The 23,073-nt window shown below is 42.2% G+C and overlaps 1 protein-coding gene and 1 long non-coding RNA gene across 6 annotated transcripts in view; one reads left to right on the top strand and one right to left on the bottom strand.

Annotated features, from left to right (window-relative positions):
- Positions 1-23,073, bottom strand: part of LOC118358013 (rhotekin-like) — a 131,752-nt gene that overhangs the window by 75,613 nt on the left and 33,066 nt on the right. Inside the window, exon 1 of one of the 4 annotated variants that reach the window (XM_035735365.2) lies at positions 11,751-12,757. The exons of the other annotated variants lie outside the window; for them this stretch is intronic. Within the exon in view, the coding sequence (XP_035591258.2) occupies positions 11,751-11,846 (96 nt within the window). The 5' untranslated portion in view covers positions 11,847-12,757. Of the gene's footprint in view, positions 1-11,750; positions 12,758-23,073 lie in introns of those variants that run through there. 4 annotated transcript variants of the gene reach the window in all.
- The window catches only part of LOC127911660 (uncharacterized), a 51,165-nt gene that overhangs the window by 15,918 nt on the left and 12,174 nt on the right, over positions 1-23,073 (top strand). The gene's annotated exons all lie outside the window — the stretch shown is intronic.

The raw sequence follows: 23,073 nt of genomic DNA on the forward strand, positions 1-23,073 counted from the left end.
CCGAAGGGGATGAGGTAACTTACCGCTTCCCAATAACTACCGGATCTCACCCTCTTTTCACTTCTCTCTCTCCTCAGGCCGGTGGTTCTTGGTCCCCTGGCTGATGCCTTCCCCAATGAATACATTCCCACACCAGATAGAAATACACAAATAATAACATGGGCATGGATTTCTGTTCTATGCCAAAATTCACTTATATAATCACAAAAGATAAAACACAAATGTACAAATACTGTAATCTCAAAGTACACAAACAGAATAACCACATATGTAAATGACATGTACAAATAGAAAAGCAAACATCTAAGAGCTATAAAAAAAATATAAAAAAACATGAAAAGCTTTTTCCACACACAAGCAGTACATTTATATACATTCAAAAGATCGCCACCATCTGTAAAAACAACATCCACAGCCAGCTGCATCTCCAGAGTAACTTTTGAGTTTATGGCTTGTGTTTTAAAATTTCACCGCTTGAGCAATCCAGTTACTTATGAGGTTGTTGACACTATAAAAGTGTGGTTTTTCCATTTGCTTTTTTGGAGGGATTGAATGTACAACTTTCTACTCAGTGCCAATTTGAATCAGGTTGATTTGATTTGCTCTGGCACTGTATTGATGTATATCTTATCATGCCATAGTGCTAGGTTTGTTTGAGGAGTGCTAGGCTAGGAAGAAAATAGAGAAAGAAGAGTGAAAGGCAAGGTCACGGTAGAGATTTTCCAAAGGAGTGTGGATGAGAATAGAGGGAATTACACTTGTTAGAGAGTGCATGGGAAGGCCAGAACAGGACATTCGAGTGGAAGGAGAGAGTGGGCAGCAGGGCAAAAGAGGGGAGAGAAAGAAGGGTTGGAGAGGCTGGGTCGGGCCCAGCTACTGTTGCTGGGCTGGCGGTCTCCTCCTGCACCCTCCTGGCTCGTGTTGATCAAAGGAAGCTGGCTCAAGCCGAGGCATTTCACCGGTTCCTGCACACACAGAGTGCCCATTGAGGCGAGGCCTGCTCCTAGTCCCAACCAAACCAGGACCCAAGTTGGGGCCAGTGGAGGGCTGGGCGACCATATACAATGCCCCCTTTTTCCACACCACCTCCCCCATGCCCACTCCCTCTCCACAACTGCAGGGAATATTGGTGGCACAGCCATGCAGGGCACAGTTACAAAGAGACAGATGCAAAGACAGAGTCCCATTTACGATAGAACCCAGAGAGATCAGGATGAGGATACAGACATGTAGTGTCCCTCACCGAAACATGATTCAGTATAAAGGCTTACTGACATAGGTACTACTCTTCAAAAACATACATGGGAGGAGTGGAGTGACGCAGTGAGATGAAGTGACCCGTTGTGTAGGAATGTTTTGGCCTCATGCAGGACTGTATATTCAGCTACTCAACAGGCCTATCTGGGTTGGCTTGCACACCTTCTCTGTGGAAGGCAGGTCTGCGATCAGTTAGGCTACTTCAACAACCTTACAGCTGAACCAACAGTGGAACAGGAGACCCTGGATCTCCCTGCTGACTCAATGAATGGGTGGATGGACCCTTGCAGTACCTTTGAATGTACACTATTTCTTCTGGTCATCTGTGCCTGAAACAAGTAAATGAAAAAAATCAGAATTGACCTAAGTATGTGATGACAGCCTGTCTGAAGTAGGCAGTAGGTACTCAGGCAGTTTAACTTGTTCCAGTCACCTTTCAAGACCCAGAGCAGGGCAGTGGAACTAAAACTGACTCTGGCCATGGCTAGTTTAGGGTTGTGCGAAAGGTCAAACTAGACTGCCCTGGCAGCATCCAAACATTGACCCTGTGGAGGTCATGGCCGGGGGGGGGGTCAGAAGCTCGGTTACCATGGCAAAAAGAGTGCCAGGATCAGCAGCACGTTACTCAAGCAGTGATGGCATTCACATCTGCCTTGTTCGTCTACATTACTGTACAGGTACAATAAGGAGCCTACATTTCTTTCACGACCACACATTCAACCCAAAAATATAATTGAAATAAATTCAATCCCTTTGATGCTTTTGTTGCACACAACAGTTGTCAGTATCGTCACTGTGGATATAAAAGAAGCCATGCCAGTGTTGTTGTTCAGCCTGGGTAGGGCTGGCTGGGTCTTACTAGGGTGTTACTTGTTGGGGTAACTAATCCTGAGCAGATGATCTGTGATCTGTCTATTCACTCGCCAATCAGAGGCAGCAGCGCGCCGGCGGCGTCAGGAGCAACAAGAGGGGAGGGGTTCAGCAGCCCGGTAGCATCCTGCCATGCTCCAGTCTGGACCCCTGCTGAGTGGGGAAGGGCACCCCCGGTGTGAGAGCTGGGTGTAGGATCACGCACACACAGAGAGAATATGCGAGTGGAGTCGGAAATCCCGCTCATCGCTCACATCCTTTCCAACCACTCTGCTAAAAAAAATGCTTCGTGCTCACAGGCAGAAAAATAAACTGTCTCCAAATTAGCTCCATTTATTATTTTTTTAAATCACAATTTAACCAAAAAACATATTTTTTTTTAATGACTTACTACTTGGTTTTGAAGTATTGAAACCAAACCATATGATTTGAATGACAGTATTTTAATAAACATGAAAAAGCATTGTAAGAAGCTCTTATTTCAAAAATAGGCCACGTTATCTTAAACATCATATAAACTCTATATACACAAAAGTACATGGACACCCCTTCAAATAGCGGATTCAGCCATTTCAGCCATACACGTTGCTGACAGGTGTATAAAATTGAGCACACATCCATGCAATCTCCATAGACAAACTGTCAGTAGAATAGTGTATAATGTATAGTGTCAACTATAAAGTCTGATAGAGGATGAATAATGGTCTGTGGCTGTTTTTTCATGGTTTGGGCTAGGTTCCTTAGTTCCAGTGAAGGGAAATCTTCAAGCTATAGCATACAATGACATTCTAGACAATGTTTACAATGCTTACAACTTTGTGACAACAGTTTGGGGGAAGACCCTTTCCTGTTTCAGCATGACAATGCCCCTGTGCACAAAGCGAGGTCCATGCAGAAATGGTTTGTCGAAAGTGTGGAAGAACTTGACTGGCCTGCACCAAGCCCTGATCTCAACCCCATCGAACACCTTTGGGATGAATTGAAACGGCAACTGCAAGCCAGCCTAATCGCCCAACATCAGTGCCCGACTCACTAATGCTCCTGTGGCTGCATGGAAGCAAATCCCTACAGCAATGTTCCAACATCTAGTGGTGTGGTGTGGGGGCTGTTACAGGAATGAGATGTTTGACGATCAGATGTCCACATACTTTTGGTCATGTAGTGTAGGTCAGGAGCCAGACAGAGTCTAAAGAAAGCAAATGATTTATTTAGGCTATAACTTACAAAGATATACATTGTGAAGCATTTGCGAGTGCGACACACAGGGAGTCAGGGACTTTAAGCTCTCAACATTTAAACAACGTTTTGTTGTAAATCATTGTTAATCTATAAATTGTGCATATACGCCGTGACTTAGAATGAAAGACAAATTAAACAGTGCCTTTGAAAACATTTTTTAGAAACGAGTCTGTAGCTTCAGGCTCATGTGATGGTGCCTGGAGAGCGCTTGCCGAGCCACTGGAGATGCTAAACACCCTTTTGGCCACTCTTGCCAGGCTGGTCAGGGATGCAGAGTTGTTTTTTCTAAAAGTAGGCCTAAAGGTTTAGGCAAAATAACCCAATCAAAACGGAAAGCTCCTTGAAAGTTGGATAATGCCAGGAATATTGGGCTAAAAACAATTATGGCCTATTGTACACTTGTACACTTCAACTATGACAGACAAAATTAGGGGGGGGGGGAATCCAGAAAATCACATTGTAGGATTTTTTATGAATTTATTTGCAAATTTTGGTGGAAAATAAGTATTTGGTAATCTACAAACAATAAATATTTCTGGCTCTCACAGACCTGTAACTTCTTCTTTAAGAGGCTCCTCTGTCCTCCACTCGTTACCTGTATTAATGGCACCTGTTTGAACTTGTTATCGGTATAAAAGACACCTGTCCACAACCTCAGTCAGTCACACTCCAAACTCCACTATGGCCAAGACCAAAGAGCTGTCAAAGGACACCAGAAACAAAATTGTAGACCTGCACCAGGCTAGGAAGACTGAATCTGCAATAGGTAAGCAGCTTGGTTTGAAGAAATCAACTGAGGGAGCAATTATTAGGAAATGGACAACATACAAGACCACTGATAATCTCCCTCGATCTGGGGCTCCACGCAAGATCTCACCCCGTGGGGTCAAAATCATCACAAGAACGTTGAGCAAAAATCCCAGAACCACACGGGGGGGACCTAGTGAATGACCTGCAGAGAGCTGGGACCAAAGTAACAAAGCCTACCATCAGTAACACACTACGCCGCCAGGGACTCAAATCCTGCAGTGCCAGACGTGTCCCCCTGCTTAAGCCAGTACATGTCCAGGCCCGTCTGAACTTTGCTAGAGAGCATTTGGATGATCCAGAGGGAGATTGGGAGAATGTTATATGGTCAGATGAAACCAAAATAAAACTTTTTGGTAAAAACTCAACTCGTCGTGTTTGGAGGACAAAGAATGCTGAGTTGCATCCAAAGAACACCATACCTACTGTGAAGCATGGGGGTGGAAACATCATGCTTTGGGGCTGTTTTTCTGCAAAGGGACCAGGACGACTGATCCGTGTAAAGGAAAGAATGAATGGGGCCATGTATCGTGAGATTTTGAGTGAAAACCTCCTTCCATCAGCAAGGGCATTGAAGATGAAACGTGGCTGGGTCTTTCAGCATGACAATGATCCCAAACACACTGCCCGGGCAACAAAAAAGTGGCTTCGTGAGAAGCATTTCAAGGTCCTGGAGTGGCCTAGCCAGTCTCCAGATCTCAACCCCATAGAAAATCTTTGGAGGGAGTTGAAAGTCTGTTGCCCAGCAACAGCCCCAAAACATCACTGCTCGAGAGGAGATCTACATGGAGGAATGGGCCAAAATACCAGCAACAGTGTGTGAAAACCTTGTGAAGACGTTTGATCTCTGTCATTGCCAACAAAGGGTATATCACAAAGTACTGAGATAAACACTTGTTATTGACCAAATACTTATTTTCCATCATAATTCGCAAATAAATTCATTAAAAATCCTACAATGGGATTCTCTGGATTGTTTTTTCTCATTTTGTCTGTCATAGTTGAAGTGTACCTATGATGAAAATTACAGGCCTCTCATCTTTTTAAGTGGGATTACTTGCACAATTGGTGGCTGATTAAATACTTTTTTGCCCCACTGTAAGTACTTTGCTACAATGACACACGTAACTACCCACCTCGTTCCTTTATTTTAGCATAGGCACCTAGTAAGTACACCATCATGCTTTCGGGATACATGTCTTTTCAGATTCCACAATGTTCTTCAGCTGTGGACACTGTATCACCGCATTCCCTTACTTGCTCCTCATCTTTTGCACCCGTGTGTTTTATCGGTTTCTTCATGAAAATATTGTGCCACCTCCATGACAGTAGCAAGGGGCTATAGCAGCACACAAGTAGACAACAAATGCATGCTGGGCCGGGCATGCCCTGAGCTCATTAAGTGAGCGCTACTGAAGCAAAATTGGTAGCGGCCAAGAAGGCCAAGGCTACAGCCTTGGGGAATCTCGCTCCAGTCAAATTGGGCACGCTCCTCTCCTCACTCCGGTGGTAAGAAACACATTATTGTTACTGTAGCTTCATCAATACATGACCAATGCACATTGGTACACAATCTTAGACTGCCCTCTGGGCCACTCTCCAGAACACACAGCCTCCAGACTAATTATAGCCATGGGAGAGAGTGGCCATCTAGGGCCCTCCCTTCTGCCTGTGATCTCTCAGTAAGCGGACAGGGAGCATAGGACATGTAGGACAGCCCCTGGAGACTGGAGAGCACTACTTAGTCACTCAGACATGAGGCATATCTACTATATAGGTCAATAATATACAGTTAAGTGTGTAAGTAGTGTATGAGCGTGTGCTCGTGTGTGTACCCGTCCAGGCTGTGCTATGACATTATGCTGACCCTCTATTGGGAACCACGCATTTCACTGGACTGTTTCCTGTTCCCATCAGCTAGCAGCAGCGTGGGCTCAGAATTCCTGCATTCCAGAGACAAAAGTGTTTCACAGCGCTGTCACTGATGAGGCGTTTTACTGTGGCCCTAATGGGTGTCGTAACGGAGGTGAGCGGCAGCCATGAAATAAAGGGAAACAAGAAACACAGCTCAAAGAGGAGCCAAGAATGTGGTCACGACTATTCAAAAAGGGACGCATTAAAACCTGAACAAAACGGGGAAGTTAGGAGGAGTAGAAGAAAGTCTTTCGAGATGACTGAAAACAAACCAAGGAGTTAGGGACCAGTGTTTCCTCTAGGATGTTTTTGTTCAGCAGCAGTGACATTTTGTCATGGGGCTGAGAGAAAATGTCTTTGAGACCTAACAATCATCAAAATAAAAATGATTGCTTTTTAATCAAACTATAAATAAATAAAATACACACACACGAAGTCGTAAGTTTACATAGCCAAATACATTACTCAGTTTCACAATTCCTGACATTTAAGAGTAAAAATTCCCAGTCTTAGGTCAGTTAGGATCACCACTTAATTTTAAGAATGTAAAATGTCAGAATAATAGTAGAGAGTATGATTTTTTTTTTTACATACACTCAATGAGCATGTGGTAGCATTGCCTTTAAATTGTTTAACTTGGGTCAAACATTTCAGGTAGCCTTCCACAAGCTTCCCACAAAAAGTTGGGTGAATTGTCCCATTCCTCCTGACAGAGCTGGTGTAACTGAGTCAGGTTTGTAGGCCTCCTTGCGCACACACACTAAGTTCTGCCCTCAAAACCTTTTATAGGGTTGAGGTCAGGGCTTTGTGATGGCCACTCCAATACCTTGACTGTTGTCGTCCTTAGGCCATTTTGCCATAACTTTGAAAGTATGATTGGGGTCATTGTCCATTTGGAAGACACATCAGCGACCAAGATTTAACTTCTTGCTATGTTGCTTCAATATATCCACACAATTTTCTTACCTCATGATGCCATCTATTTTGTGAAGTTCACCAGTCCCTCCTGCAGCAAAGCACACCCACAACATGATGCTGCCACCCCCGTGCATCACAGTTGTGATGGTGTTCTTCAGCTTGCAAGCCTGACCCTTTACCTCCAAACATAACGATGGTCAAACAGTTCTGTTTGTTTCATCGGACCAGAGGACATTTTTCCAAAAAGTACGATCTTTGTCCCCATGTGCAGTTGCAAACCACAGACTGGCTTTTTTATGGCGGTTTTGGAGCAGTGGTTTCTTCCTTGCTGAGTGGCCTTTCAGGTTATGTCGATATAGGACTTGTTTTACAGTGGATATAGATACGTTTGTACCCGTTTCCTCCAGCATCTTCACAAGGTCCTCTGCTGTTGTTCTGGGATTGATTTGCACTTTTCGCACCAAAGTACGTTCATCTCTAGGAGACAAAACACGTCTCCTTCCTGAACGGTATGATGGCTGCGTGATCCCATGGTGTTTATACTTGTGTGCCATTGTTTGTACAGATAAACGTGGTAACTTGAGGCATTTGGAAATTGCTCCCAAGGATGAACCAGACTTGTGGAGGTCTACAATTTATTTTCTGAGGTCTTGGCTGATTTCTTTTGATTTTCCCATGATGTCAAGCAAAAAGGCACTGAGTTTGAAGGTAGGCCTTGAAATACATCTACAGGTACACCTCCAATTGACTCAAATGATGTCAATTAGCCTATCAGAAGCTTCTAAAGCCATGACATAATGTTCTGTAATTTGCAAGCTGTTTAAAGGCACAGTCAACTTAGTGTATGTACACTTCTGACCCACTGGAATTAGAATACAGTGAATTATAAGTTAAATAATCTGTCTGTAAACAATTGTTGGACAAATTACTTGTGTCTTGCACAATGTAGATGTCCTAACTGACTAGCCAAAACTAAAGTTTGTTAACAAGAAATGTGTGGAGTGGTTGAAAAACGAGTTTTAATGACCTAAGTGCATGTTAACTTCTGACTTCAACTGTATACTCTACACTACCATTCAAAAGTTTGGGGTCACTTAGAAATGTCCTTGTTTTTGAAAGGAAACCAAATGTTTTGGCCGTTAAAATAACATCAAATTCATCAGAAATACAGTGTAGACATTGTTAACTGGAAACAGCTGATTTTTTATGGAATATCTACATTATCAGCAACCATCACTCCTGTGTTCCAATTGCACATTGTGTTAGCTAATACAAGTTTATCATTTTGAAAGGCTAATTGATCATTAGAAAACCCATTTGCAATTATGTTAGCACAGCTGAAAACTGTTGTCCTGATTAAAGAAGCAATAAAACTGGCCTTCATTAGACTAGTTGAGTATCTGGAGCATCAGTATTTGTGGGTTTGATTACAGGCATGAGTGATGGTTGCTGATAATGGGCCTCCGTACACCTATGTAGATAAATCTGCTGTTTCTAACTACAATAGTTATTTACAACATTAACCTTTCTAGCGCAGGCGTTTCGCTAGCGACCCGCTTTGACAACAGCCAGTGAAATTGCAGTGCGCGAAATTCAAACTACAGAATTAAATATTTATAACTTTCATAAAATCACAAGTGTAGTACATAAAAATAAAGCTTAACTTCTTGTTAATACAGCCGCTGTGTCAGATTTTTAGAAAGGCTTTACGGCGAAAGCACACCATGCGATTATCTGAGGCAGAGCCCCGCATACAAAAGCATGAAAAACATATTTCAACCAGGCAGTTGCGCCACGAAAGTCAGAAATACCAATAAAATAAATGCCTTATCTTTGATGATCTTCGGTTGGCATTCCAAAAGGTCCCAGATACATCAAATGGTCCTCTTGTTCGATAATGTCCTTTATATCTATAAAAACTCAGTTTAGCTAGTACGTAAATACATTGAAAAATTTAAGACGGAGAATCGTTAGTCTTTACTGGAGAAAAATACCAAAGAATGCGCTCTCATCCACACGCATGGAAACACTACAGCCAAAATGGGAGCCACCTAGAAAAACTACAATCTCTGGCTCATTTAAAAAAAAAAAAAACAGCCTGAAACTCTTTCTAAAGACTCTTGTGGAAGCCCTAGGATCTGCAATCTGGGAGGACTTTACCTTATAATAAAAATATGTGCAACGCTGTCAATGCAAAGAGTGGCTGCTTTGAAGAATCAAAAATCAAAATTATATTTTTATTTGTTTAACACTTTTTTTGGTTACTATATGATTCCATGTGTTATTTCATAGTGTTGATGTCTTCACCATTATTCTACAACGTAGAAAATAGTAAAAATAAAGAAAAACCATGGAATGAATAGGTGTGTCAATACTTTGACTGGTACAGTATGTACTCGCATCTTTTGGGGTGGCGGTGACCCTCACTAAATGAATAGAAGGGAAATACTGAGAGACTATAATTTTGCGAGTGGTGCACTGACACTTGTTTGTTGTCTGGAATGCTGGCTTTGCTGCTTCCTCGCCATGGTTATTCTATGTAACCACATAAGCTCAGAACAGCTGCCCCTCTATGAGCAAACAGATGTCTTACCTGTAGAACTCACGTTTGCACACTGGACAGGCACAGTACTAGCCGTCAGCAACAGTGACAACAAAGGGGAAGTTGGCAGTGTTTTTAGACCATAGCAACTGGATCATCCACAGCACTCTTCTAAATGACATTTAGGGCAAAAGACAAATTATGCTACGGCTGAATGGAGGCCTCTCTGCAGCAGACAGAGAAGTCGTCATCCTGGAGCTCCAGTGGGTTGCACAGCCCCATCACATACAAAGAATCGCTGTTCCAGCAACCCACACAGGCAGGGAAGGAGGGGGGGGCACTGAAGAGAAACAAGCCTGTCCAAGCAATACTGTTTACTGAGATATTACACAGACTGACAACCCAATTAGGATCTCTTCGTTGAGAGAGTATCTGCCACCGTTCTCTGCCAGCATAGAACACAGATTCAGCATGTACATTGACTGGCTGCTTCCAGTTTGTCAGTAAACAAGTCAGTGTCTTAAAGCAAGTTCTTTCCTAGAGTATAATTGAATAATTGAATGGTTTGATGGCTGGAATTAAAAAGGTTACAACTCATGAGAGTGTCAATGATGATTCGGTAATATCTGAGCGGTTGATAGGTTAGGGGTTCAACAGGGAGACAGGGAACGCCACGGGGAAAGACAGCGTTCTAAACTCTGTTCTGGTTAGGGGTACTATAGCTCCCGAGTGGCGCAGCGATCTAAGGCACTGCATCTCGGTGCTCGAGGTGTCACTACAGACCCTGGTTTGATCCCAGACTGTACCACAACCGGCCGTGTTCGGGAGTCCGATTTGGCCCAGCATTGTCCGGGTTAGGGGAAGGTTTGGCCGGGGTAGGCAGTCATTGTAAAAAATAAAAAATAAAAATGGTTCTTAACTGACTTGCTTAGTTAAATGAAAAACACAGTGGAGACATCTAGTTTCTGTCTAAATGCCAGAGTGCTAGCTGGTGCAACCCGCTAGCTGGTGTCTTTATTCTAGAGAGAGGAGCCAGCTCCATTGAGTATATGTATGGGGTCTGAAAAGGGGTTGGCACATTGTGTGTGTGTGTGTATATGCGTGCATCCATTAGATATTCATTGCTCTATTACCAAGCAAAGTTGCCCATCGTGTGCCCATGAGACAGCCACATAGACCACCTGGCTGTCTGTTTGGAACAGATGAACTAAGACACTGGAAGTGAGTTTCCAACCTGTGCTATGGTGATAGGACTGTCCAACACAGTGCCCAGCAGTGGCAGAGGCTGGCACTCACATTGTCACTTAGATAACACACCCCCAACATCCTAACACACAACAGCTGCAGAGCCAACATAGTTTTACAACAGAGCAGCCAAAAGGACAAGAAATTAAGCATTAAAATGTCCTTTTGACATATTTCCCGTATCACTTCCAATGACCATGCGTCTCCTGCCTCTCTCCCCAGACTAAGACATTGAGATGCTCGAGCTATTTCCTCCGCTTTTCAAAGGAACAGAGATGTGGACTGTTATGCATAGTGTTCACATCAATGACACCACACTTTGTTAGGTATTGATATAAGTATTGCGTCATTATTTCTTCCTCCCTCTGACACACACACACACACACACACACACACACACACACACACACGTTTGCGCCTTTGGGGACTTGCGAGTCCCACATGTGCAGCTGGAGACAATCTTAGTTATTCTCCAACCCGACTTTACTTACTGCAGATGGCGTGTTTTCTATTTTCTCTCACTGAGAGCTAGCTCGGCCATAAGGAGACCACAACGGAGTATGCATAACCCCTTTGTCAGAGACATTCTTCAGCCACACCCGCTCAACTTTTAACATAACCCTTAAAAAAGCAGTGAACTCACTCAGTAAACCGGCTCACGCAGTTGTAACAGCTCAGGGGGAAGTGAGAGCCTGTACACCTTACCTGGTTCCTGCCACATCATACACTCAGACGGCGTGCCAAACAGCTTTACAGCTCTCCCCGACTTTTGACACCCTATGATTTGTACACTTAAGCTTGAAAATGTCACTTCACTGACATGCACTGCAAAGATATGACATGACTAAACTGCACATTGAATGGCCGGTGAAAGAAGAGAGGATATCAGACAAAGCCAGTGAGAGAGTCTGTGGAGGGACTTAATGATGACTGACAGAGCTTCCATAAGGTACATTACCTGTAAACTGAGGGCGATCTGTCGGATGTACATCATGTTCAGGTCCTCCAAAATGCGCAGTTTGTCCTCCATGTCTGCGTATCTGTCCATTGGCATCCCACGAAGTAGTATCCACAAATCGAGGTAGCATATGCTTGAAAATGTTCACTTCCACCCCTCAAATTAAACTTAATTTGTTGCAAATTAAAAGCTTTTATGGGAGCTGAGAACTCAAATTCCTCATGAAAAAATGCCAAGAACGATCATGGTAGCAGATGAAAACAAACATGAAGAGACAGTACTGTTAGATCCGTTTCGATAATTTGCTGGTAGATAAAGTACAGGTGGCGCGTTACGCACAAGTCTCCAAAAATAATGCGCAAAATAGCGTACACGGTAACCTTTTCGTCTTCTGAAGTATATCCAGACCAGTTTCGCTGTGTTAAAACTTCCAAATCCACAATGCACTGACTTCTCCGAACGCAAGAAGAGACGTGTGCGAGAGCCCTAACAGCATACAGTAACACTGTTCATAAAACATACAGCTAGTCCACAGTGCATATTCTTGGCTACCTTTTTTTTTTTTTTTCAAGCAACAAAGGGCTTCTCAAACACCCACAGTGAACACCCCTCCTTGGCAGTATGGGAAAGAATGGTCCTTTTTTAAATGCAATTCTTCTCTTTGTGTCTTTGCGTCCTGATTGAGAGTGCTGTCTGTCGGCTGTGATAAGACCTCTCCACAAAAGGGCATTGCCTCCGCGGGAGCGAACACCACAACAACTCAAATGTGCGCAGTACTTGCAACCGTAGCCGAGGGACGTTACGCTAAATTAACCCATACAATGCTCCTCTCGCAACCGAGCATTACATATAAAAATAAAAATACAAAGTACGCGAAGGGGAGAATATTGTTGTCTCCATGCCCTTAAACAATCAATTATAGGTCTACGAAATAGCAGACAAACGGGCATTTAAAAAGGAATTGTGGCGTGTCAGAAAGCATTGATCTATTCAGACACTTGATAACAAATGACGAAATTAAACTCTACCATACAGCGCATTATCACGGTTTGAAAAGATGCCTAACCTAACAGCAAATTAAAGATTAACCTCGAAAACCTCGGCCCCACAAAGGAAAACGCTGACAACGGAATGAGATCAGAACACAATCTTAATTAATACACCGAACAAAAAAATAAATGCAATATTTAAAGTGCTGGTCTCATGTTTCATGAGCTGAAATAAAATATCCATGAAATGTTCCATACCCACATAAAAAGTTTATTTCTGAAAAATGTTGCGCACAAATTTGTTTACATCCCTGTTAGTGAGCATTTTTCATTTGCCAAGATAATCCATCCACTTGACAGGTGCATATCAAGAAGCTGGTTCTTGATATGCAGCACGATCACTACACAGGTGCATCTTGTGCTGGGGACAATAAAATGCCACTCTAAAATGTGCAGTTTTGTCACACAACACAATAAAACAGATGTCTCAAGTATTGAGGGAGCATGGACAGTCCCCCAAAGCTGTTCATTTATCTACCATAAACCGCCTCCAACATAATTTTAGAGAATATGGCAGTAAGTCCAACCAGCCTCACAACCGCAGACCACGTGTATGGCGTTGTGTGGGTGAGCAGTGTGCTGATATGAACATTGTGAACAGAGTGCCTGATGGTGGCGGTGGGGTAATGGTATGGGCAGGCATAAGCTAGGGACAACAATCACAATTGCATTTGATCAATGGCAATTTGAATGCAGAGATACCGTGACGATATTCCGAGGCCCGTTGTCGTGCCATTCATCCGCCGCCATCACCTCACGTTTCAGCATGATAATGCACAGCCCCATGTCGCAAGGTTCTGTATACAATTCCTGGAAGCTGAAAATGTCCCAGTTCTTCTAATGGATAGAGTTCTCCAATTGAAGTAAAAAAGAAAATAAGCGACTATCAGTATAGAATTCTGAAAACTATTCGGCCTATTACTGTTTTTACAACTCTGAAAATAGGCTACAATTTAGAGCTTGCAATCAAAGGGAGGATATTCCCAAGTTGTAGCCTAATAAAGATGCTAAGCCTATATGTTTTCAACAAAAAAATTCTGTTTTCCAAGCATCACTGAATTTATCAACAATAGGCTAAACCGTTAAACTTTCCAACGATGTCTCAGTTGACACAGCCAAATGTTGGTCCCCACTCTTCAACTCTCAAAGCGCTGGCTCTCTAACTTGCCATTTCTAGTTATTTATTGTATTGTGTGTTTCCTCTTAACCAGTGGCTCTTCAGAGTCCTGAGACAGAGACAATCCCAAAGCTAAGTGTTCAAGTGTCTACTTCATGCCAAAGGTTCCTCTCGCTTTCCTCTTAGAAACTTCTGGGTTTAAAAGGTGCACACACCAGGGATCTTAAGCACGACAAATGTGTAGCATATTGCACAATCAGATTTGTAACATTTTGCAGGAATTGCAAAACTTGTGTGACATCATATGAAATTGCAGAATTCCTAACATATCACATAAAAAAAGAAAATGAACAAAGCCCTCCCCACACAGAGCACAGGAACAGGACAAGGGGGAGAAGTAGCTCACCGAGTCATTTCCCCCAAGAAAAGCCTCCGTCCTGAAGTTTGAATTACCCAACTAATCGGCCTCAGACACTGGGTTAGCCTGCACACAGTAAGAAAACAGACGCATTGTTCTAGTGGAGGTGTAAAGACAAATAATGGAGGGGAATGCTCTCTGGGATGGTGTTCAGTGTTTATGAAAACAGTCTGACTGGTTCAGAGATTCAGAGGTTCAGCCTCCCCAAACCCCAGCAGCCCCCTCTGAAAGTATCTGACATGTGGAACTCCGCGACAGGACGGGGAAAATCCCCTGTGAGATAGCTGGCTGATGTCCTCGCACATTGTTGAGACAGATGGTGATAGCTTGATTTTGTTCAAACTTGCAGACATACCAGCTGTCCCTCACACACTGAATGTCATCCTCCATTTAAACAAACTGAAGGGCTTCAGGCAGGAGGCCACAGGTGAACAATCAGCTTAGACTTGCAAGAGGTCAGCTCACACCATTAAAAGGGGGCATGTCACTCATTCTAACATTCAAACAATTCACTGGAAGGTGGTCTGGAAGCAATGGATCATTTAAGATCCTACATAAATAGATACACAATAAATATATTCATACAAATCACAGTGAAGGCTACTCCTTGTGCCACTTAATCAAAACTACTGAACATTACAATGTTAAAACAAAAATACATAGGGATATCCAAAGCAGGAAAGAACAGCTATTCTCATCTCGCACTGCTTCTTTCTGCTGAGAAGAGAACCATGATGGATTCTGCGTTTATTTATGAAATGAGCCACAGAGCAATGCTGGTTTCCCCCATGTCAATCGGACCATACATTTTTCATTAATCTACATCCAATTCAAACACTTCCAACAATCCCGTCTCCATTACCAAACCAACTGCAGCCAGACAACGGACTGTGAAACCAGGTTGGAGAACAATCTGGTCCCATTCCGGACTGTCCAAACGGGTCTAAGAGCATTTCGTGTTATTCTGTACGTAAACACAAGACACTCTATTTAGTATGATATGTTACGTTTGGTATGGTTACATAAGACAGATTGGACTGTTTTATGAATTATACGAAATGCTCTGATACTAGGTTGGACTGTCACTGGACTGAACAATGCACTAGAGTTCCAGTGTAAACACATCCACAACTACCTATTAGGTCAGCTACAATAGACTGAAGGTAGAGCCAGGGGAACTACCAAAAGACTTGAAATTATAGATTGCGGGACGGTTTTGGTAGTTGTCTTTTAGATATATATATGTATGTATATATCTATATATATATGTGTATATGTATACATATATGTGTATGTATATATATGTGTGTGTGTGTATATATATATACATGTGTATATGTATATATATGTGTGTGTGTATATATATATATATATATATATATATATGTGTGTGTATATATATATATATACATACAGTGCCTTGCGAAAGTATTCGGCCCCCTTGAACTTTGCGACCTTTTGCCACATTTCAGGCTTCAAACATAAAGATATAAAACTGTATTTTTTGTGTGAAGAATCAACAACAAGTGGGACACAATCATGAAGTGGAACAACATTTATTGGATATTTCAAACTTTTGTAACAAATCAAAAACTGAACAATTGGGCGTGCAAAATTATTCAGCCAGCCCCTTTACTTTCAGTGCAGCAAACTCTCTACAGAAGTTCAGTGAGGATCTCTGAATGATCCAATGTTGACCTAAATGACTAATGATGATAAATACAATCAACCTGTGTGTAATCAAGTCTCCGTATGAATGCACCTGCACTGTGATAGTCTCAGAGGTCCGTTAAAAGCGCAGAGAGCATCATGAAGAACAAGGAACACACCAGGCAGGTCCGAGATACTGTTGTGAAGAAGTTTAAAGCCGGATTTGGATACAAAAAGATTTCCCAAGCTTTAAACATCCCAAGGAGCGATAATATTGAAATGGAAGGAGTATCAGACCACTGCAAATCTACCAAGACCTGGCCGTCCCTCTAAACTTTCAGCTCATACAAGGAGAAGACTGATCAGAGATGCAGCCAAGAGGCCCATGATCACTCTGGATGAACTGCAGAGATCTACAGCTGAGGTGGGAGACTCTGTCCATAGGACAACAATCAGTCGTATATTGCACAAATCTGGCCTTTATGGAAGAGTGGCAAGAAGAAAGCCATTTCTTAAAGATATCCATAAAAAGTGTTGTTTAAAATTTGCCACAAGCCACCTGGGAGACACACCAAACATGTGGAAGAAGGTGCTCTGGTCAGATGAAACCAAAATGGAACTTTTTGGCAACAATGCAAAACGTTATGTTTGGCGTAAAAGCAACACAGCTCATCACCCTGAACACACCATCCCCACTGTCAAACATGGTGGTGGCAGCATCATGGTTTGGGCCTGCTTTTCTTCAGCAGGGACAGGGAAGATGGTTAAAATTGATGGGAAGATGGATGGAGCCAAATACAGGACCATTCTGGAAGAAAACCTGATGGTGTCTGCAAAATACCTGAGACTGGGACGGAGATTTGTCTTCCAACAAGACAATGATCCAAAATATAAAGCAAAATCTACAATGGAATGGTTCAAAAATAAACATATCCAGGTGTTAGAATGGCCAAGTCAAAGTCCAGACCTGAATCCAATCGAGAATCTGTGGAAAGAACTGAAAACTGCTGTTCACAAATGCTCTCCATCCAACCTCACTGAGCTCGAGCTGTTTTGCAAGGAGGAATGGGAAAAAATTTCAGTCTCTCGATGTGCAAAACTGATAGAGACATACCCCAAGCGACTTACAGCTGTAATCGCAGCAAAAGGTGGCGCTACAAAGTATTAACTTAAGGGGGCTGAATAATTTTGCACGCCCATTTTTTCAGTTATTGTTTTGTTAAAAAAGTTTGAAATATCCAATAAATGTGGTTCCACTTCATGATTGTGTCCCACTTGTTGTTGATTCTTCACAAAAAATACAGTTTTATATCTTTATGTTTGAAGCCTGAAATGTGGCAAAAGGTCGCAAAGTTCAAGGGGGCCGAATACTTTCGCAAGGCACTGTATATGCGTGTATATATTTTATATATATATATATATATATATATATATATATATATATATATATATATATATATGTGTGTATATATGTATGTGTATATATATATATATATATATATATATATATATATATATGTGTATATATATATATATATATATATATATATATATATATATATATATATATATATATATATATATATGCAATCATGGTATGAAATTATTATATATTATGAAAATAACAAATCTCTTTATGGGCTTAGTTGTAGAATTGTACAAATTATCGTAATGATGTTCCGGACCGCGACGAGCCGCTCCAGCCGAAATCGTCCCACGGCTGAATCTTGTTGCCTACCACTGACCTAAATGATAGAGTGTGCTAGGGGGCGGCTAGTTGAAATAGAATGTTATAATTATACCTGGACACACCAGTGACGCCACAGAGCTCAGGTATTTAGGGAGTGCAAATTAGCTGGTGGCGTAGTGCTGACTGTAGTGTCACCCGATATGCTAATCAGCTAACGGGAGGTGTGTGTGAAGTCACTCCATTACCCAATCAGGCATTAGCGTAATGCCTTATCCTGGAATAATGTGATTCTAGGGCTATGAGGCAGTGAGATATATAGACTCTGCTTTGTTGAGGTAGTAGGCCAACACAGAGCCAAGAACCTATCTAGAATTGTGGCAGTAGAACCATTCTGTTTCTTCTTTATAGAACCCTTCTATTATACCTGCATCTACGTTCCCCATCTTTGATCAAATAGGAGAACATGTGGAAATATGATGACAATGTCCCAGGGTGGGATGGGCAGGGAAAGAGAGAGGGAGAGACAGTCTGTGCTTTTCTTTCAAAAGCAAAGAAATGTCTAAGTGACCCCAAACTTTTGACCGGTAGTGTAAGTATTCAGACCCTTTACACAGTACTTTTTTGAAGCACCTTTGCAGCGATAACAACCTCCAGTCTTCTTGAGTATGACGCTACAAGATTTTACACTCCTGTATTTGGGGAGTTTTTTGTTCTTCTCTGCAGATCCTCTCAAGCTCTGTCAGGTTGGATGGGGAGCGTCGCTGCACAGCTATTTTCATGTCTCTCCAGAGATGTTCGATCGGGTTCAAGTCTGGGCTCTGGTTGGGCCCCTTAAGGACATTCAGAAAATTGTCCCGAAGCCACTCGTGTTGTCTTGGCTATGTGCTTAAAGTCGTTGTCCTGTTGGAAGGTGAACCTTCGACCCAGTCTGAGGTCCTGAGTGCTCTGGAGAAGGTTTTCATCAAGGATCTCTGTACTTTGCTTTGTTCATCTTTTTCATGATCCTGACTAGTGTCCCAGTCACTGCTGCTGAAAAACATCCCCACAGCATGATGCTGCCACCAAACATGCTTCACCGGAGGTATGGTGCCAGGTTTCCTACAGACTTAACACTTGGCATTCAGGCCAAAAATGGTTCAATCTTGGTTTCATCAGACCAGAGAATCTTGTTTCGCATGGTCTGATACTCTTTAGGTGCATCTTGGAAAACTCCAAGCGGGCTTTTTACTGGGGAGTGGCTTCCGTCTGGCCACACTCCCATAAAGATCTGATCAATTCAATCAATTGAATTTACCACAGGTGGACTCCATTCAAGTTGTAGAAAGCTCTCACGGATGATCAATGGAAACAGGATGGACCTGAGCTCAATTTCTTGTCTCATAGCAAAAGGTCTGAATACTTATGTAAATAAGTTCAGTTTTATTTTATTTTATACATTTGCTAAAAACCTGTTTTTCTCTTTGTCATTATGGGGTATTGTATGTAGATTGATGAGGAGAAAATGTCATTTAAACTATTTCAGAATAAGGCTGAATCGTAACAAATGTGGAAAAAGTCAAGGGGTCTGAAAAGTTGGTTGTTGATCATTGCTAGACAGCCATTTTCAAGTCTTGCCATGGATTTTCAAGTCAAAATGGTAACTAGGCCACTTAGGAACATTCAATGTGATCTTGGTAAGCAACTCTAGTGTATATTTGGCCTTGTGTTTTAGGTTATTGTCCTGCTGAAAGGTGAATTTGTCTCCCAATGTCTGTTGGAAAGCAGACTGAACCAGGTTTTTGCCTGTGGTTAGCTCTATTTTGTTTTTTTTACCTAAAAAAAACTCCCTAGTCCTTGCCGGTGACAAGCATACCCATAACATGATGCAGCCACCACCTTGCATTTTTTCAAATATTTGTATTCTGTTCAGGCTTCCTTTTTTCACACTGTAAATTAGGTTAGTATTGTGGAGTAACTACAATGTTGTTGATCCATCCTCAGTTCTCCTATCACAGCCATTCAACTCTAATTGTTAAAGTCACCATTTGCCTCATGGTGAAATCCCTGAAAGGTTTCCTTCCTCTCCGGCAACTGAGTTAGGAAGGACGCCTGTATCTTGTAGTGACTGGGTGTTTATACACCATCCAAAGTGTAATTAATAACTTTACCATGCTCAAAGAGATACTAAAAAAAAGACCCATCTACCAATAAGGTGCCCTTCTTTGAGAGGCATTACAAAACCTGCCTGATCTTTGTGGTTGAATCTGTATTTGAAATGAACTGCTCGACTGAGAGACCTTAGTCGACCTTAGTGTTGGGTACAGAGATGGGGTAGTCATTCAAAAATCACGATAAACACTATTGCACACAGTGTGAGTCCATACAACTTATTATGAGACTTATTAAACACACTATTACTCCTGAACCTATTTAGGCTTGCCATAACAAAGGGGTTGAACACTCATTGACCCACCTATCGCACCTTCACAAAAAACAAGGTCATGCCTAAAGGACAAACAGACTCGTGAACATAATGCCAAGCTGTGTATTGCCTGCCGCTTTCCATGTTATCTGTTGTCTGTAGCTTGTGAGGTGTGAAAAGACTTTGTTGCTTTTATGTATTTTTGCTCTGTAGATTTATGTGCTACGTGTTGCTTGTCCTATGTTGCTCTGCGTGTGCTCACTGCTCTTTGTTTGTCTGTATTGTTATTTTAATTGTTCTCAATAACCTACCCAGGGACTGTGGTTTAAATTGTATTAGTTATACTGAATACTGCACGTTTGTTAAGCATTTTCACTGTACTTGTGCACGTGACAAATACAACTCGAGAAACCATTTCACACAGGTACGGTGCACCTTCTGCTGTGATTCAGTGTGTTGTTGTTCTGGCGAGAGTCCGTCGGCAGGCTTATCAACGCAACACACCCGTTTCACCTGATTAGCTGTAAAACCAGACGGCAGTTATACAGAAGACCCCTGGAGGAAAACACACACACACAGACAGACAGATGCCAGAGCAGATTCGGTCGGGTCGGATTCGTTCTCTGTTCTCTTCCCGTATGTGACTTCATAGCAGACTTGAATACTGTAGACATGGGACATTGTTTTCTCTCATCCGTGTGCGGTTAGAACTCACTCTCCAAGTGAGTACACACTTGGAGAGGTACTGGGGAGCACCTTTATGGTGCTATAAAGAACCATTAATAATAACTTCTATATAGCACCAAAAAAGGGTTCTGCTATGGTAAAGAACCATAGAGTTGTTTTATTCTGGTTTGCCAGTTTGCAATTCTGGTTTGCCAAAATTCCAGAGGTGTTATTATTGTTTTAATTGACAAGTTGAATTAGGTGTGCTAACTCTGGAATTGCTGGGGTTCCCTGAGGAGATAATTCAGAACCACTGATTTAGTCAACTGCTCTCAATTCACAGAAGGCCATACGTCTTTCACAAGACATCATCACTGGGCATAGTCGTATTTAACATGTAATCGCATAAAACAACAGATTAGAGAGACTGAAAGGACACTCCCCACTGGGCTTAGATGTCAGTTCAACGTCTAGTTTAGAAGTGAATTCAACATAAAATCAACAAAAAATGTCACCATGACATTTGACTTTTGGTGAAAAAAATACAAAATCCCTTTGTGTTGATGACTTTTTGCAAATCCAATCAGTTTTCCACGTTGATCCAACGTAAACGCTGACATTTTTGTTGTTGTTGAAATTACATGGAAATAACGTTGATTCAACCAGTTTCGCTCAGTGGGTCTCACACGCGGTTGCCCAAAAAGAACCGTGAGCAAACCACGCTGCAAAATATTCTAAAGAGCCACTGCCCCACATTTTAATTATCACCAAAAGAGAAAAAAACACTTTTCTGAACTGCAAAGAACTATTGAAGGGCTCAAAGGATTCTTTGAGTCATTATGGTTCCACATAGAACCATCTAACTTTCCAAAGTCCCCTTGAGGAATACTCTTAGTGTGTAGTTGAAGCCTATGTCCTGTTTTCCCAGCATCAGTAACACAAGGAGAGTAACATAGCAGCAACATTCTTGGCTGAGAACTAGGAGAGAAATAGAGAAACACACACACACACACACACACACACACACACACACACACACACACACACACACACACACACACACACACACACACACACACACACACACACACACACACACACACACACACACACACACACACACACACACACACACACACACACACACACACACACACACAGCTTGCACCACTGAGCTAAAGGGCTGCACATTTTCACTGACACAGGCATTTCCTCTACACTCATCTCTCTGGAGACACTTCAACACCACGTCAGCTGGAGCTTGACGGAACGTTCTGGCAGTCTCCCAGCAACTCCCCTTAGCCTCTGCACAATCACATACACTATATGGTATGATCTCATCACTCTGCACCTCAATTAAATCTTTATGAGCACATTAGCCAATTCAACTTTATTGATTTCCATCTTCTTCAGCCTTCAACACCATAGTACCCTCCAAACTCATCCTTAAGCTCAGGGGCCCTGGGACTGAACCCCAACTGGGTCCTGGACTTCCTGACAGGCTGCCACCAGGTGGTGAAGGTAGGAAACAACACCTCCACCCACAAGGGTGCGTGTTCAGGCCCCTCCTGTACCTCCTGTTCACCCATGACTGCGTGGCCACACTGAGTGGCCTCCATCTCAATCACGTCTGCAGACTTGTACTCTGGACTCCAACATTGCTCGTACTAATATTTATATATTTATTAATTCCATTCTTCTACTTTTAGATGTGTGTATTGTTGTGAATTGTTAGATATTACGGCACTGTTGGAGCTAGGAACACAAGCATTTTGCTACACCCACAACAGCATCTGCTAAATATGTCTATGCAACCAATAAAATGTGATTTGATTTTCATGAAGGTATCATCTATATTGGGACAATTCATTGTTTTGGCTCTTTTTGATAAAACTGGAATTCAATGGCTCATCATTTGGTCTCTAGTGACTAATTCTGATGGATACTAAGAGAGATCTATCCTAGATTGTCATGTATACACATTATACATTCCTTAGTTTCAAAGACAATAGTTAGGCTGAATGAGAAGTTTTTGCTGTGCGCTACATCAGGACATCATACAATGGAGCAATGGCTCCCTCTACAGGAAAAACCGCAAACAGCGCATTCCCTTTCCATACGGGTGCTGGTGTGAAACTCTCATTTCACAATGAAGTGAACTCTTAGCATACACAGAGGCTGTAAGTAGTAAGTGAATCCACAACAAACCATGAATCAATGTGTTTGTCCAAACAAAGCAATCAAGAATTGACAAGTTGATTGAGGGCGGAGAGGCTGAGCACAGCACTGCTGAAAGACGGTGTTCAGTGGCTCTTTTTGGTCTTGTTTCCTT

This window comes from Oncorhynchus keta, chromosome 25 (assembly GCF_023373465.1).
Source record: "Oncorhynchus keta strain PuntledgeMale-10-30-2019 chromosome 25, Oket_V2, whole genome shotgun sequence".
Lineage (NCBI taxonomy): Eukaryota > Metazoa > Chordata > Actinopteri > Salmoniformes > Salmonidae > Oncorhynchus > Oncorhynchus keta.